Here is an 18,442-nt window from a genome sequence, read left to right on the forward strand (position 1 = left end):
AACATAAATTTGGGGGGCACTAAGATTCAGTTCATAATGCTGACACGCCCATCCTTCAAGGTCTTCAAAGCCAGGTGAACCTGGATCTGATGAATCAGGAACAAATCTTGGGCGCCTAGGTAGCAATCCCCCAGTTGCTGTGTTGAACCATCATCTTCCCCACACAGATTATTTTGGCCCACCTGTAGATCTGTGTGACTCTAAGAGTTTGTCGTAAGGACAAACAAAGGGGACCAACTGCTTATGGGGAGAATTTAGAGAGTCGGTTTCTGTAGATGGGGCCAGACAAGGGCAAGGAAAACAAACAGGAACTGAAATCTACAGCTGGAGCCTGGGAGCTTCTGCTCCTATCCATGTGATTCTCCTACTCTCCTCCGTTCCTTGTAGTGACTGAGTTCTGCACATTCGGTTGGGGTGTAGGAGAGCACCAGCTCCTGCTGCGCTTCTCTCTGGGACAGTCCCTGGTCCTCACACACCCACCTCTCCTACCGGCCAGCCAGGCTCTTTCTCCCCATGCCAACCTTAGCTATGACTTGTTCTGTATTTGTCAGCCACCTGAAATCTCAGGATCCAGAACTCTGTCCTTAAGTAAGAATATAAGCTTATTTTCTTAGTTCCTTAAAAAATATTTATCCTTCATCTCAATAAACATGTCTCTGGTCCCCTGATATTCTCTCCCTACTGGCTGGCCCAGTGCTACCAATTCCTAAGTATTCCTATAGCTGAGACCATCCAATTTACAGCCTTTATTCAAAAATATTTATTTTTTAAATTTATTCATTCAACAAATATTTGAACACCTAGTATATGCCTAGCACTATTTTAGGAAATAGGAACAGAGAATAAAATAAAACAAGCAAAATTCCCTGTCCTCATTTAAAACAGATATATTTCATTGAAATTTTTTCTGAAAACTAAGAGGTATAATCAATATGTTAGAAGAAAAAACAATCAAACTAGAATGATAAACCAAAATAAATAAGACTAAATTTAGAAGAGTAATACATTTTTCAATTGGCTTTAAAAACTCTTTCGTTCAATATAAACTGAGAAAGATGTGGAATGCTGGCAGTTCAAGTGAAGGAGATGTGTGAGATAATTAGAGCATAGAAACCCAATGTGATAGAGCTGGGAAGGAAGGAAGGAAGGAAGGAACAAAGGGAGGGAGGAAGGAAGGAACGAAGGGAGGGAGGGAGGGAGAGAGGGAGGGAGGACCTAACTTAAATCTTAGGCTGAAATAAGAGAAGCTCAGTGTCCCATCACTAAGGAATACTGTGATCAGTTATCAAAAATAAGAAAGGCTTTTAAACACCTCTAAAATATTTGGAGGGAAATAAGAAAGATGATAAGAGATCTGGAAATCATCTATTGGAGGAACTATTAAGAGATCACTTAGAGACTTTTTGTCAGAAATGAGAAAATCTGCAAGGTGTAGGATGGTTCTGGAAATGTTTCCAAATATTTGAAATACTATCATATGGAAGGAAGAAGAGAATTTTCCTGTTACAAACGACAGAACTACTGCCAAATATAGGCTTTCCAAAAGCCAAAGAAATTGGCTCACAAGGCTGGGCTTTCTAATAATTAGAATTTTATCAAAATAGAATGTTCTGACTGTGTAAAAGTAGTAGAGTCGTTGTCCCTGGGAGTTTTCCTGCAGAAGCCGATTGCCACCTACTAAGAAGAGGAAAGGGAGTGAGGAGGAGGGCCGGGGAGTACACAGCGGACATAGTTATCCTGGGGGACCATCTACCGTCCCCTCCAGTATTACTATTCTTTCATTCACCCACTCAACTCCACCACATACCAAAGAAAGAGAGAAAAATATTCTGACCAGCCTGACGATCCTGCTGCCGTGGAGCAGGCTGTACCTAGCAGCAGGGCAGTCAGCATGAATTGAGACACAATGGCCCTTGTGAAAATTACTAATTCAATCCCTTAAATAAAACTGTCTAAGTTTAGATGTGCATATGGTACTCATTTAATAAATCTTGAAATGACACCTCTTGACAGGCAAGGGAAATATTTAAGTGCCAACTTCAGAACCACAAATCTGTCTAAATACTGTAACTTGTGAATGAGATACTTTGCCAACTTATAATGCAAATAAGATATACATATGCACACATATGCACATTTTTAAAGTATTCCTTCTTATACTGTTTGTCTTTGTAAGACAAGTGTCTATAGCTGAGATTGTATAGTATTGCTGTCTTTAAGCTCATTTTCTCTTCTTTTCCTTCATATTGTTTTTTTTCTACTACAGCAATGTTATGTAAATAGGAGGAATTTTAATTACTCATGTTGTTAAGTCACAGAAGGTAGTAGCAGATTTTGCTTCATGTTAACCTTAAAACCATATGCAATATTGTGGTGTATAAAAATGTGTTTCTCATATATATGGTTCTGAATTCACAGCTCCCAAAACACTTGGTATTTCCTAAATGTTGAGAGTGAGAAAGGTGTCTTCTGTTATGTTAATGAGGTGGGTTTTGGAAACCAACTAGATGGGGGCTGCTGCCAGGAGGCAACAGTTGATCAGCGGGCTGGAACCTTCCGTCTCATGCCGGCACCTCTGGGGAGTGAAGAAGGGCTGGAGATTGAGTTCAGTCCCCAGTGGTCAATCGTTTATTCTTTCATTGTTATTATTTATTACATGCAGAAAAAGAGAAGGGAAAGTAAGAGAAACAGGAAAGAGAAGAGAGACCAGAGAACAAGAAAGGAGAAAAGAAAAGAAGACAAGAGAGGGAAGAAAGATGAAAGAAGGAAGAGAAAAGAGAAAGTGCAAATGGAAGTCTACTGACAGAGGCATATCTGCCTCTATACGAAATTACCATCTAAGATTTCTTGCTGTTCTATATACTAGAGGATAAAGATTAGGCTTCTGTGTTCAAAGCAACTTTTTAAAAAAAGAAGAAAACAGAGCCTGTTATCATTTTAACTTATTTTCCTAAGCCTAACACTTCATTTAAAGAATAAAGGGATTTGTGACAAAGTTTAAAGGAAGTAGACTCTACAATAAAACCACAGACACTTAAATTTCTGTAATTTTTTATATTTCCCCGTATACTTTGCCTTCACTGCCTTATTAATAACATTGCTTTCTGACACCACCTCATTTGGGAACTTAGTACTCCTGGGATTGCGTCGTATCATTTGACAAGTTACATTGAAAGGGGACAGTTACCATACATCCAGGGAGACTCCTTAGTTCTTTAGCAAGCTGAATCTAAGCTCCCTTGCAAACAAATATCCAGAAATAGTACTTCATTAGTAAGCGCATACCATCCTATTAGCTGTAAATCAGTGTTTAGCATACTCCTGGGACTTCAGAGAAATCGAACCCAGTGTAAAAAGGAGAGTAGGAAATAATAGGAAAATGCAACAAGGAGGCCCAGGAAAATGGAATAAAATGACAGCAAACTTTCTGTTTTGAGGTGTGACTTTTAAAAAATCTTTCTGCAGTATTGCTTTATGAAAACAGAGATCAATAAGTGAATTTGCTTTATCTGAAAGAATATTTAGCAAAAGATGTGTTTTGATCGTCCTGATGAATAAATTACAAAGTCAGTATAAATCAGTGATCTCCTAACTTCTCTATGAAATCAAGGAAATCTTTATATACAGACATTCAGAAAGATCATTTGCCACCATTCACAAAAACAGTAAGAAATTAATTGTAACAATGGCCTAAATGGCTCTTTTTTATTATTGATTCTATTGTAAGTTGTTCTTTAAGAGTCTAAGAGCATAAAATTTGCAACGTTTTTATTCCCAGCAAGACACTAATAAGAGTTTCCAGCTGCCTCTCCTCACGACAGTACCTCTGACGCACCAGTCTTCTGTCTGTCCTCCAGTGGGTGCACGAGTCCTGGTGCTGGAGTTGAGCAGTCGCTCTTCTTGCCCAACCACAAAGGAACAACCTTCAAGTACCTTAAATTTTCAATTATCCCCTAATAGGTGATGGGCAAGGGTCATAGCCAGTGCCTCTTTAGCGAGCCTAAGAATCACTAAGAATCGCTCATTAAAAATACATATTTCTGCCCCTCATTCCAATTGACTGGATTTGAGGTGGGTCTGGGATGGACATTTGAAATAAGGACACCAGGTGATTCCAGTTACAAGGTGCCAAGTGACACACTTTGGGAAACAGTGATGCTGACACCTTCTAAACCACCAGCCTGCTGACAACCTCCATGATAAACACAGGGCAAAGTATCTACAGAAAGAACGATGAATTCAAAGATTCAGTTGCAAGCATTTGACCTTTGAATTTGAAATAGACTCCACTAGTAAAGGGAAGACAGCTGGAGAAGCAGCAGCAGAGAATTTTCATAAGCCTCTTTTACATGCAGACCTAGTAGGCTGCTAACCCCACTCCACTGGCCAACATCTGCCACAGTAATACACAGTCTGGACGTATGCTGGAAATGGGGATCGTAGATACTTAGGGTTGTGGGGCACTGGGACCAGTGTAAGTTCATACTGGTAAAGTTGAAAGCATTATACCCATGAGGTACAGATTTTTAAAAAATGATTTGAAAACAAGAAGAGAGAACGGACTCAGAGAAAAAGCACTGAGGCCAAGATCAAGGATGGAGGGGTGTGGAGGGAAGCGGAGGCTCTGCTTTGCAGCTGTCAGTTGGGTGTTCCATTCAACTGCAGCTGGCGGGCATTCCGGGGCACTGAGCATGCCCAGTTTGTGTGAGTGACTTTCACCAAGTAGAGCAATCAACAAGATCACCACAAAGGCTTTACCAACAGCAGACCAGTCAAGTGACCGCTGAAAACCATCCCTAAATTTGTCATCAATGGACCCAAGTTTATGAAAAGGAATTCCTTTGGTCTGCAGAAATGGTTTGAGTCCCAGTCTCTAATTTCTTCCTTCTCAGATACTCTTGTCTCCACCAAAGGAAAAGTATTTGGTGACATGCAGCCATTTTATTAGTCAACAGAAGCTTAGAAGCAAGAAAATGTTGTAGTGGTACAATACAGCACTATCTTCTTCAACAGCAGGCCTCCTCTTTTCTCCCTGGCTTCTCAATGGCATTCAACTTTTCAGAAAGCGCAATTATAATAGATGTCTTTGTAATGTTTAAACAATGATATTCAGCACTTGCAGAATCAGACAATCCAATCCAGAAGCTAGAAAAAGAATGCCCCTTTTCCTAACCTTATATGGGAAAGTATGGAGAGAGGGGGCTGTCATATTCATAACCATGTGGATTACCTCCACCTGTGTAATTTGGGGGCTCCTATGAAAATCCTCAAAGATCTCCCCTACTCATCTGTAATGCATTAGAGATTTATTTCTCTGGGATCTGAGGGCTTTTCTGGTTTCAACAAGCTTTTGTTACACAATAGCTCCCCTTCATTGAACACTTACCTTGGAAGTAAAGTGCTAGATGCTTTCCAAACATTAGTGCAGCATGTTATAGTCACTCCACGAATTTAAGGGGTAGATATCACTCTTTCCATGTGATGGCTGAGAAAACAGAGGCCTAGAGAAGTTGCACGACTTGCCTAACTAAGAACAGCAGGACTACATCCAAACACAAGCCTGTCTGACTCCTTAGTAATGCCAAATAACACTTCTAATCATTATACAAGGTAGGCTCCCTGTGAAGGGCAGGCTGCCTTATCTCTTAATCCAGTGGTTCTCAATCCTGACTCTTATAAGAATCCCTTACGCAAAGGGAATTTCATGCCTTAAACATGGAACCAGTAGCTCGAGGTAACCTGCTAGAGGCTGTTGGATATTTCAGAACACGAGTGTCTCATCTTCCAGAGGCCATGAAGATGCCTAAGAGATTCAGAAGAGCCCTCATGCACAGCATCTGGTCAAACCATGCAGTTCTGGAGCTTGCAGCTCTGCCCAAAGGAATTCACAGCTTTCTCTCCACAAAGACATGAATGAAGCAGGGGCTATAAATCTCCTTTAGGATTCAAGTTTATAGCTTAGCAGCCTTTTTGGGAATCACAGAGCTTTCTTCAATACCAGTCACTCCCTGGTAGAAAGAACATCAATTTGGTTGAAGGGCATCTCCATTACCCCTGACTGCCCTACCACAGTGACTTTCAAGAGATTTAATGTGTTGGTAGCCCACCCCTACCTTCAATTAGATTTTCCCATAGAAATGTAGTCAAGTTAAAATAGTTTTTAGAATGAACTTTGATCTACAGATAAGCCTTTTAGATGCATATCATGTTTTGGAAGCTCCAGGAAAGGTACATAAAATCCATTGCAGAGTTGCTCAGTTTAACGGTATTGTTCATTTGGACTTAACCTGATTCCCTTAATTCTGCAACTCAGATTTCCAAGTATTCCCTTATGTGTTCACAGAAAGAAATTTATAGTCATTTCAATTCCATTATTCAGAATACTGACATCTTGGATGATGCAATTTTCCAAAGGTTGATTTATTATGCTTCAAAGGACATGAGAGACACAATGTAAGTTTGCCTCTTGATGAATCCATGTCAGGACCAGCAACAGGTCTTTATGTGACCCAACTTCTGCCATGCAGACATCCATAAACTTTTTCTACATTGCTGCCTGGACCATAAATCTCACTTGTGTTTGTTCTTCCTAGTAACCTAGATAGGGTAATGGTACCCATCATTTTTCCTTTCGTAAAGGACGTAAGTAAGGCAAAGCTAAGAAAGACTTAAAGGTAGTATTATCCAATCCACATTTAGATAAGGAAGTTGATGCTTTGAATTTTTTTTTTCAAAATAATACAGCTATCTATTGACAGAGCAAATAACTAGAATCCAGTGTTCTTGGCTCCTAGATGAACTCATTTCTTCATTTGCATACAGATCTATGTAGACTAGGCATTTTATCTAAAATTTTATTTGTAGAAATAGCTCGAGTCCTAGGATAGATAATACTATTTTCTTCCAGAAAGGATATTGACTTGTTTACCTGTCAAAGGCACTAACAATCTAGGATTAATCTCAGGGTTTGAGATTTTCTGGGCAATTTCTGTGACTCAAAGTTGGACTACAGTCCATGGAGGATCAATTGAACTTTCCTCTAAATGCAATCCTTTAAGGTCTTAGTCAAAAGATGAGAGGTGGGATGAACAGGATCTCACCATCAGTTGGCTCTGAATTCTATTTTCCAAGTACTGCAAAGCAAAAGCAACCTCCAGAACAGGGTTTAGCTCTCTGATTCTCAGTCTTTTCCAGATCTCACTTCAGTAACTCATTCCGCCCTCTATTGCTAACTCCTTGATGTTTTTATGAGTATATTTTAAAGTATCTTCTCCAGCCCTTTTTATTCCTTAGCAGGGGAATTGATCAAATTTACCTAGTTCAACATTACCAAAAGCAGAAATCCCTCCAAATACCCCCAGTATCAAAGATAATTAGATCAGAAGGAAGCTCTAGACTCCTAGCCCCATCTTCCCTTTGCCAGTCCCTTCAGTCTTTCAACCACAATAATTCAGATAACTTACACATAAAACATAAATCCTACATTATGGTGCCTGATCAATGAGTAAGAAAATGTGAATTGACCCCAGGTTTTCAAGAACCCTATTAAAACCTGCTTTTAAAGGCATTAAAATTACCTCTGCTGGGGCGGAAGATGGCGGCGTGAGTAGAGCAGCGGAAATCTCCTCCCAAAACAACATATATCTATGAAAATATAACAAAGACAACCCTTCCTAGAATAAAGACCAGAGGACACAGGACAATATCCAGACCACATCCACACCTGAGAGAACCCAGCGCCTCGAGAAGGGGGTAAGATACAAGCCCCGGCCCCGCGGGAGCCGAGCGCCCCTCCCCCCAGCTCCCGGCGGGAGAAGAGCAGGCAGAGCGGGAGGGAGACGGAGCCCAGGGCTGCCGAACACCCAGCCCCAGCCATCCGGGCCAGAGCGCAGGGCCCTCGATACTGGGAAAACAGGGCAGCAACAACAGTGAGCAGGCACTGGAGGCTGGGCGACAGAGGACATAAGAAAAGCGCGCGACCATTTTTTTTTTTTGCTTTTTTGCTGCTTTGTTTTGGCGAGCGCTTTTTGGAAGTCTTAAAGGGACAGGGACCCCAATATTAGGGAAACAGGGCAGAAAGACCGGTGAGCAGAGGCCTGAGGCTGGCACCGGAGAATAAAGAAAAACGAAAGACCACCTTTTTTTTTTTTTTAATTAAATATTTTTTTTTCTTGTTTTTTTTTGTGGTCGTTGTTTTGTTTTGGCGGGTGCTTTTTGGAAGTCTTAAAGGGGCAGGGCGGGTCACTTAATCCAGAGGTAGGGAATCCGGGGTCTCTGGGCACCCTAACCCCTGGGCTGCAGGGAGCAGGGAGGCCCCTTACGGAGATAAATAGCCTCCCAGCAGCTCCTGCTCCAACGCGACTCCACCATTTTGGAGTAGCTGCCCGAGCCAGGCCACGCCCACAGCAACAGCGGAGATTAACTCCATAGCAGCCGGGCAGGAAGCAGAAACCCTGTCTGCGCGCAGCTGCGCAGCACAAGCCACTAGAGGCCGCTGTTCTCCCAGGAGAGGAGGGCCACAAACCAACAAGAAAGGAAGTCCTTCCAGCCGTCACTCGTCCCAGTTCTGCAGACTATTCCTATCACCATGAAAAGGCAAAGCTACAGGCAGACAAAGATCACAGAGACAACACCAGAGAAGGAGACAGACCTAACCAGTCTTCCTGACAAAGAATTCAAAATAAGAATCATAAACATGCTGACAGAGATGCAGAGAAATACGCAAGAAAAATGGGATGAAGTCCGGAAAGAGATCACAGATGCCAGAAAGGAGATCGCAGAAATGAAACAAACTCTGGAAGGGTTTATAAGCAGAATGGATAGAATGCAAGAGGCCATTGATGGAATTGAAATCAGAGAACAGGAACACATAGAAGCTGACATAGAGAGAGACAAAAGGATCTCCAGGAATGAAACAATATTAAGAGAACTGTGTGACCAATCTAAAAGGAGCAATATCCGTATTATAGGGGTCCCAGAAGAAGAAGAGAGAGGCAAAGAGATGGAAAGTATCTTAGAAGAAATAATTGCTGAAAACTTCCCCACACTGGGGGAGGAAGTAATCAAACAGACCAGGGAAATACACAGAACCCCCAACAGAAAGGATCCAAGAAGGGCAACACCAAGACACATAATAATTAAAATGGCAAAGATCAAGGACAAGGAAAGAGTGTTAAAGGCAGCTAGAGAGAAAAAGGTCACCTATAAAGGGAAACCCATCAGGCTAACGTCAGATTTCTCAACAGAAACCCTACAGGCCAGAAGAGAATGGCATGATATATTTAATACAATGAAACAGAAGGGCCTTGAACCAAGGATACTGTATCCAGCACGACTATCATTCAAATATGACGGTGGGATTAAACAATTCCCAGACAAACAAAAGCTGAGGGAATTTGCTTTCCACAAACCACCTCTACAGAACATCTTACAGGGACTGCTCTAGATGGGAGCACTCCTAGAAGGAGCACAGCACAAAACACCCAACATATGAAGAATCGAGGAGGAGGAACAAGAAGGGAGAGAAGAAAAGAATCTCCAGATAGTGTATATAACAGCTCAATAAGCGAGCTAAGTTAGGCAGTAAGATACTAAAGAGGCTAACCTTGAACCTTTGGTAACCACGAATTTAAAGCCTGCAATGGCAATAAGTACATATCTTTCAATAGTCACCCTAAATGTTAATGGGTTGAATGCACCAATCAAAAGACACAGAGTAACAGAATGGATAAAAAAGCAAGACCCATCTATATGCTGCTTACAAGAAACTCACCTCAAACCCAAAGACATGTACAGACTAAAAGTCAAGGGATGGAAAAACATATTTCAAGCAAACAACAGTGAGAAGAAAGCAGGGGTTGCAGTACTAATATCAGACAAAATAGACTTCAAAACAAAGAAAGTAACAAGAGATAAAGAAGGACACTACATAATGATAAAGGGCTCAGTCAAACAAGAGGATATAACCATTCTAAATATATATGCACCCAACACAGGAGCACCAGCATATGTGAAACAAATACTAACAGAACTAAAGGGGGATATAGACTGCAATGCATTCATTCTAGGAGACTTCAACACACCACTCACCCCAAAGGATAGATCCACTGGGCAGAAAATAAGTAAGGACACGGAAGCACTGAACAACACAGTAGAGCAGATGGACCTAATAGACATCTATAGAACTCTACATCCAAAAGCAGCGGGATATACATTCTTCTCAAGTGCACATGGAACATTCTCCAGAATAGACCACATACTAGGCCACAAAAAGAGCCTCAGAAAATTCCAAAAGATTGAAATCCTACCAACCAACTTTTCAGACCACAAAGGCATAAAACTAGAAATAAACTGTACAAAGAAAGCAAAGAGGCTCACAAACACATGGAGGCTTAACAACACGCTCCTAAATAATCAATGGATCAATGACCAAATCAAAATGGAGATCCAGCAATATATGGAAACAAATGACAACAACAACACTAAGCCCCAACTTCTGTGGGACACAGCAAAAGCAGTCTTAAGAGGAAAGTATATAGCAATCCAAGCATATTTAAAAAAGGAAGAGCAATCCCAAATGAATGGTCTAATGTCACAATTATCGAAATTGGAAAAAGAAGAACAGATGAGGCCTAAGGTCAGCAGAAGGAGGGACATAATAAAGATCAGAGAAGAAATAAATAAAATTGAGAAGAATAAAACAATAGCAAAAATCAATGAAACCAAGAGCTGGTTCTTCGAGAAAATAAACAAAATAGATAAGCCTCTAGCCAGACTTATTAAGAAGAAAAGAGAATCAACACAAATCAACAGTATCAGAAACGAGAAAGGAAAAATCACGACGGACCCCACAGAAATGCAAAGAATTATTGGAGAATACTATGAAAACCTATATGCTAACAAGCTGGGAAACCTAGGAGAAATGGACAACTTCCTAGAAAAATATAACCTTCCAAGATTGACCCAGGAAGAAACAGAAAATCTAAACAGACCAATTACCAGCAACGAAATTGAAGAGGTAATCAAAAAACTACCAAAGAACAAAACCCCCGGGCCAGATGGATTTACCTCGGAATTTTATCAGACATACAGGGAAGACATAATACCCATTCTCCTTAAAGTTTTCCAAAAAATAGAGGAGGAGGGGATACTCCCAAACTCATTCTATGAAGCTAACATCACCCTAATACCAAAACCAGGCAAAGACCCCACCAAAAAAGAAAACTACAGACCAATATCCCTGATGAACGTAGATGCAAAAATACTCAACAAAATATTAGCAAACCGAATTCAAAAATACATCAAAAGGATCATACACCATGACCAAGTGGGATTCATCCCAGGGATGCAAGGATGGTACAACATTCGAAAGTCCATCAACATCATCCACCACATCAACAAAAAGAAAGACAAAAACCACATGCTCATCTCCATAGATGCTGAAAAAGCATTTGACAAAGTTCAACATCCATTCATGTTAAAAACTCTCAGCAAAATGGGAATAGAGGGCAAGTACCTCAACATAATAAAGGCCATCTATGATAAACCCACAGCCAACATTATATTGAACAGCGAGAAGCTGAAAGCATTTCCTCTGAGATCGGGAACTAGACAGGGATGCCCACTCTCTCCACTGTTATTTAACATAGTACTGGAGGTCCTAGCCACGGCAATCAGACAAAATAAAGAAATACAAGGAATCCAGATTGGTAAAGAAGAAGTTAAACTGTCACTATTTGCAGATGACATGATACTGTACATAAAAAACCCTAAAGACTCCACCCCAAAACTACTAGAACTGATATCGGAATACAGCAAAGTTGCAGGATACAAAATCAACACACAGAAATCTGTGGCTTTCCTATATACTAACAATGAACCAACAGAAAGAGAAATCAGGAAAACAACTCCATTCACAATTGCATCAAAAAAAATAAAATACCTAGGAATAAACCTAACCAAAGAAGTGAAAGACTTATACTCTGAAAACTACAAGTCACTCTTAAGAGAAATTAAAGGGGACACTAACAGATGGAAACTCATCCCATGCTCGTGGCTAGGAAGAATTAATATCGTTAAAATGGCCATCCTGCCCAAAGCAATATACAGATTTGATGCAATCCCTATGAAACTACCAGCAACATTCTTCAATGAACTGGAACAAACAATTCAAAAATTCATATGGAAACACCAAAGACCCCGAATAGCCAAAGCAATCCTGAGAAAGAAGAATAAAGTAGGGGGGATCTCACTCCCCAACTTCAAGCTCTACTATAAAGCCATAGTAATCAAGACAATTTGGTACTGGCACAAGAGCAGAGCCACAGACCAATGGAACAGACTAGAGAATCCAGACATTAACCCAGACATATATGGTCAATTAATATTTGATAAAGGAGCCATGGACATACAATGGCGAAATGACAGTCTCTTCAACAGGTGGTGCTGGCAAAACTGGACAGCTACATGTAGGAGAATGAAACTGGACCATTGTCTAACCCCATATACAAAAGTAAACTCAAAATGGATCAAAGACCTGAATGTAAGCCATGAAACCATTAAACTCTTGGAAGAAAACATAGGCGAAAACCTCTTAGACATAAACATGAGTGACCTCTTCTTGAACATATCTCCCCGGGCAAGGAAAACAACAGCAAAAATGAGTAAGTGGGACTATATTAGGCTGAAAAGCTTCTGTACAGCAAAAGACACCATCAATAGAACAAGAAGGATCCCTACAGTATGGGAGAATATATTTGAAAATGACACATCCGATAAAGGCTTGACGTCCAGAATATATAAGGAGCTCTCACGCCTCAACAAACAAAAAACAAATAACCCAATTAAAAAATGGGCAGAGGAACTGAACAGACAGTTCTCCAAAAAAGAAATACAGATGGCCAACAGACACATGAAAAGATGCTCCACATCGCTAATTATCAGAGAAATGCAAATTAAAACTACAATGAGGTATCACCTCACACCAGTAAGGATGGCTGCCATCCAAAAGACAAACAACAACAAATGTTGGCGAGGCTGTGGAGAAAGGGGAACCCTCCTACACTGCTGGTGGGAATGTAAGTTAGTTCAACCATTGTGGAAAGCAGTATGGAGGTACATCAAAATGCTCAAAACAGACTTACCATTTGACCCAGGAATTCCACTCCTAGGAATTTACCCTAAGAATGCAGCAATCAAGTTTGAGAAAGACAGATGCACCCCTATGTTTATTGCAGCAATATTTACAATAGCCAAGAATTGGAAGCAACCTAAATGTCCATCAATAGATGAATGGATAAAGAAGATGTGGTACATATACACAATGGAATACTACTCAGCTATAAGAAAAGGGCAAATCCAATCATTTGCAGCAACATGGATGGAGCTGGAGGGTATTATGCTCAGTGAAACAAGCCAAGCGGAGAAAGAGAAATACCAAATGATTTCACTTATCTGTGGAATATAAGAACAAAGGAAAAACTGAAGGAACAAAACAGCAGCAGAATCACAGAACTCAAGAATGGACTAACAGGTACCAAAGGGAAAGGGACTGGGGAGGATGGGTGGGTAGGGAGGGATAAGGGGGGGAGAAGTAGGGGGGTATTAAGATTAACATGCATGGGGGGGTAGGAGAAAAGGGAGGGCTGTACAACACAGAGAAGGCAAGTAGTGATTCTACAACATTTTGCTATGCTGATGGACAGTGACTGTAAAGGGGTTTATAGGGGAGACCTGGTATAGGGGAGAGCCTAGTAAACATAATATTCGTCATGTAAGTGTAGATTAGTGATAGCAAAAAAAAAAAAAAAAAAAAAAGGGCAGTTCCTGTGTGGTAACCTCCAACGAGTTCTACACAAGGGTATAAAGGGCATATAAAAGTGTAGGCAAAGGGTCTGTTTGTGTTTACACAGAGGATCAAAGCCTAATTCGGCTACCCCGAAAATGAACTAAGATACGATATGAAAAAGAACTTCCAACATCTGCACTCTCTGGAAGACTCATGCCAGAAGATGATCATCAAAAAACCCCAACAAAGATCCACGCACTGCTACAGCTGTAGATGCACTCATCCCACCAGTTCCTGGACTTGCCATGGGAATGAGGAAGGAGATATCTAAGCTGGCCTGTGCATACAGTAAAACAACAAAATTGGACTGGATCTATACTGTTGGAACTCAACCAAGAATTTGGAGAAGTGCAAATTGTAGCGCTCCAAAGTCTTACAACTACAAACTATTTATTGTTAAAAGAACATATGGCATGTGAACAGTCCCCAGGAATGGGTTGTTTTAATTTGTCTGATTTCTCTCAGACTGTTCAAGTTCATTTGGACAATATCCACCATATCATAGATAAGTTTTCACAAATGCCTAAGGTGCCTAACTGGTTTTCTTGGTTTCACTGCAGATGGCTGGTAATTACAGATATGCCTTGGTTATGTAACTATACTCCTATTATGTTAATGTGTGTGTGCAATTTAAGTAGTAGCTTAAAACCTATACATGCTGAAGTTACTCTACAAGAAGATATATCAAAGAAATAATCAATCTTCCCATGTTTTCTTCCGCCTGCTACTTCTATAGCTTTTCTTCTTCCTTCCTAATTACAACCCTTAAATAGAATTCGTGCCTCATATCAAATTTACCGAGTATCATAATTCTTCCAAGTGGTAAAGATACCTCAAGACAAATGCTGGGCATAGAAGCCACAGGGCATAAATATGCAAAGAAGTAAAAAGCTAACTTTTTCAAACAATAAGGCTTCTCTCTCACTTACCAACTTCACATTTCCCTGTATGGCCCCGGAAGATGACTGGTTAGCCAGAGACGGGTAAGATTCCTCAAGGGAGGAACAACCTAAGACAGGCACAGTCGCAGGGGGGCCATCAGGTGAGAAATTGGGGATCAACAGAGGTGAGGCTTAGAACCTCACCCCCCCTGTTCTGAGAGAAATCTTCTGCATACGTGGATGTTTTATTGCCCTGGTCTAGCTTGGATTAACACATAGTCTACAGGCACACACCTGATCATCTACATGTGCTCTCTTACAACACTAAACTATGTTTTCTACCTTTATCTTGTATCTACCTACCACTTCAGCATTTTATTAAAAATAATAATAATAAAGAGAGAAATGTGGTATCCACATTTAAATCAAGTATAAAAACCAAATGAGTATTCATATTTGAACTGACTGTTTATAGTTCATAATGCATGAGCAAAACCGAAAGTTTCTGTGATGACTGCCCTTGTACTGTTCACTATGTAACTTATTCATTATGTAAGAATTTGTTCTACATGTAAAAACTTGTTTGTTATGCCTCAGAAGATTGGAGACTGACAAAAATTAGGCTTGGGGTGGAATAATGATTGTGCATTGAGCATTGACTCCCCTATACAGAATTTTATTGTCGTTAACAACCATTTGATCAATAAATATGAGAGATGCCCTCACAAAAAAAAAAAAAAAAAAAAAAAGGACAGACTTCCAATGGTAAAATAAATTAGTAACCAGGATGTAATGTATAGCATAAGGAATATAGTCAAGATATTGTAACAGCTTGGTAGGGTGATAGCTGGAACCTAGAATTATGTATATAAATGTTCTACCACTGTGTTGTACACTTGAAACTCATGTAATGTAATACTGTGTGTCAACTACCCTTCAATAAAAAATAATTATTAAAAAAAAAAAAAAATTACCTCTGCTTTCCCAGCCCAACACCCACCCCACCCTAGAGGCATCCATCCTGGATTTGTTAACAGTCTGTGTTCCCTCTATCTCAAAGCCAGGAGAATTTATAAATATTTCGTAGACTATTTCCTCTCTGTAACTGCACTCTGCTCTTTCTTTAGCTATTATTGTTCTATTTTCCTTTTTTCCTTAGGTCCTCAGAGAAATCAGAATGCTTGCTAGCTGGTGAGCCTTTGGTGTCTCTTGCTGCGCATGATTTCAAGTCCGTGATGTATGACGTCCAGAGTAACTTCAGGATCATGGAGCTGCCAGATGAATTCACTGTGCTTGCCCTGGCTGAGCTGGCAACCAGCTGCTGTTAGGGGGGAGGACACTCCACATTTTCCTGGGAACAACCACCCTGACTAACTGTCTAAAACCCAGTGGGAACAAACAGCAGACGGGGAGAGCGTCTCTGCCTTCTGCCACCCTAAAGAACACTGATGGGGGAATTTTGTTCCTGAGCACAGATGAGCCTGCTGGGTCGCTGCTAGTCCCCGCTGCTTTGGGTTTGGCTCACCCCTCTCCAGCCTTCACCTTCCCTTACATATGGCTATGTTTGCAGAAGCGCATTTTCCACAAGGCATATTTTGTAAACTACTGAGCACTTATGTGCAGTAAGGGTTTCTTGTACTTTTCTCCTACACCACTTTATTTAACAGATATTTATTGAGCATCTATTGCCTATTACCAAGGCTCTGGGGATACAGGCAAGTTCTGGTGAGTGGGATGGACATCAATAAAATAATTGTCCAAATATGCAGTTGCTACCCAACAACAGGTACAGGTGGCTAGTATTTCATTTTCAACCAGCCACTCCTTGATTGTCTGACTACAGCCTGGCATTTTGGCAGGGGAGGGACAGAGGAGAGCATCTTCCTCCTGCACCTCATCCGCCACCCCCATACAGCCTTGAAATGCTGGTTGTGGACATGAGGAGGGGTCACAGAACTCCCCGGTGTGAGAAGATAATGCCTCTCCCCTCTTGTGCCCCTCGCTGCAGTGTCCCAGAGTATTTCCTTCATGATGATGACCCTGCTCACCATGCAAGCCATGCTCAGGCTGGCAGAGGAGGAAAGGATGAAGGGAGCTTTCTCTATTGGTGGGTATCCCTGTGGTTTCCTCCTTGTTAAAACTAGACTATGAGTTGAGCAAATGCCTTATTTTTCCTTTTACTCCAGCCTTGTCCTTTCTAGTAATAACACCAACTGTGTATTGAGTGCCTACCACATGGAAGACCCTCTGCAGGGAGTTCTCTCTCTCTCAACCCTCACAACAATTCTGCCAGGTAAGTAGTATTTGCCCATTTTGCAGATGAGAAACTGAGGGTCATGGAAATGAAGGAATTTTCTCAAGGTGGTGACAGTCAATGAGATGTAGAGGTGGTATTCTAGCCTATATGACCACCCAGTCTATACTCTTCCTACCACCTTAAATTACCTCTTTCCTATTAGCTGCCTTCTTTAGTTAGATCACACCTTCTCTACAATGATTATGACGGCTTACCAGTTCTTAGCAGCAGGCTAAATTTTGGCATCTCTTTATTGTGCAGTGCTGTAATAATGATAAGTAGACAGTTGATCAAAATACAAGCAATAAAAATCAAGGGAAATAGGTAAATAATCTATGGTCACAAATCCCCCCTACTCCAAAACTGAAATTTATCTACAGTAATCAAGAGTGTACAGAGAAGAACATGCCCTGGAATTCCTAGGAAATAGCACTTATAGCACAGTGAGAGGCTTCAGGGATGAGTCCGAAGACCCAGACCCTTTTCTCTGATCAGCCATTGAGACATCTGGTGACTCTGCCCTTCTCCCAACCTCAGTTTTACTTCCCAACACATTAAATGTAGTGATTACTAAGATCTCTCCTGACACCCCCAGCACCATTATTTTGTAGTATTTAAGCCCATGCTGTCAGGACTGCCTCCTTTACTCATCAACCAAATCTTTCCTGTTCTACTTTGCCCATTGCCTCTTGCTCTTTCTCAGTGAAGGTAACATTTATATCTGATATATGCTGAGAATTTACTTCATCTGGGCTCTGCCTCGGGTATTTTAAAGTTATTATTTAACACTCACAGCAATATAGATAACATTTTCCTCCATTTTACAGATGAGGAAATTGAGGCTTTGAAAAGGTAAATGGTCTGCCTGCAGTCACACAGCTAATGTGTGGCAGAACCAAGAGTGGAGCTATGACAGACTGGCTCAAGGACTTGAGCAACTATACTTGATTAACCTAGTTTAAGACTTTCTACTTCCCAACAGCCAAAATTGTGTTCTTATAAATAAATTCTAATAGCATTTCTACCAGCAACATTAACAACCAAGAGAGGAAAAGGAAATAAAATCAGAAATCATTATGCCTATGAATAAGGCAATTATCTGTCTCTGTGTCATAAAATTACCTAGTGCCCTCTGATCCTAAAGCAACTTTTGCCTGACTGCCGCTAAATAACAGGTATAAAACTTCCTAGCCATTTATTCATCTCTCTATCCATTCAGTTAATCAGCAAATAAACAGACAATTGTGCTTGTTGTGTTGGATACCAATGGACAAGACATCCCTTCTGTCATGTTGCTTAATATGGCCAGTGTGAGATACACACATACACACGCACGTGCTATGAGAAGGAATTTAGAGGTAATATGAATGGGCCAATAAATACATAGCTGGGGATACAGGAGGGATTAAACAGACCAAA

The 18,442-nt window shown here is 40.7% G+C and overlaps 1 protein-coding gene across 1 annotated transcript in view; it reads left to right on the forward strand.

The window, feature by feature from the left end:
* The first annotated feature begins 6,165 nt into the window (after nucleotides 1–6,165).
* The window catches only part of MROH2B (maestro heat like repeat family member 2B), a 67,840-nt gene continuing 55,563 nt past the window's right edge, over nucleotides 6,166–18,442 (forward strand). The window contains 5 exon segments of the mRNA XM_036910937.2: nucleotides 6,166–6,228; nucleotides 6,344–6,457; nucleotides 15,897–16,050; nucleotides 16,736–16,834; nucleotides 17,727–17,731. Of these exon segments, the coding sequence (XP_036766832.2) occupies nucleotides 6,166–6,228; nucleotides 6,344–6,457; nucleotides 15,897–16,050; nucleotides 16,736–16,834; nucleotides 17,727–17,731 (435 nt within the window).

The sequence above is a fragment of the Manis pentadactyla genome, chromosome 2 (assembly GCF_030020395.1).
Source record: "Manis pentadactyla isolate mManPen7 chromosome 2, mManPen7.hap1, whole genome shotgun sequence".
NCBI classification, from domain to species: Eukaryota; Metazoa; Chordata; class Mammalia; order Pholidota; family Manidae; genus Manis; species Manis pentadactyla.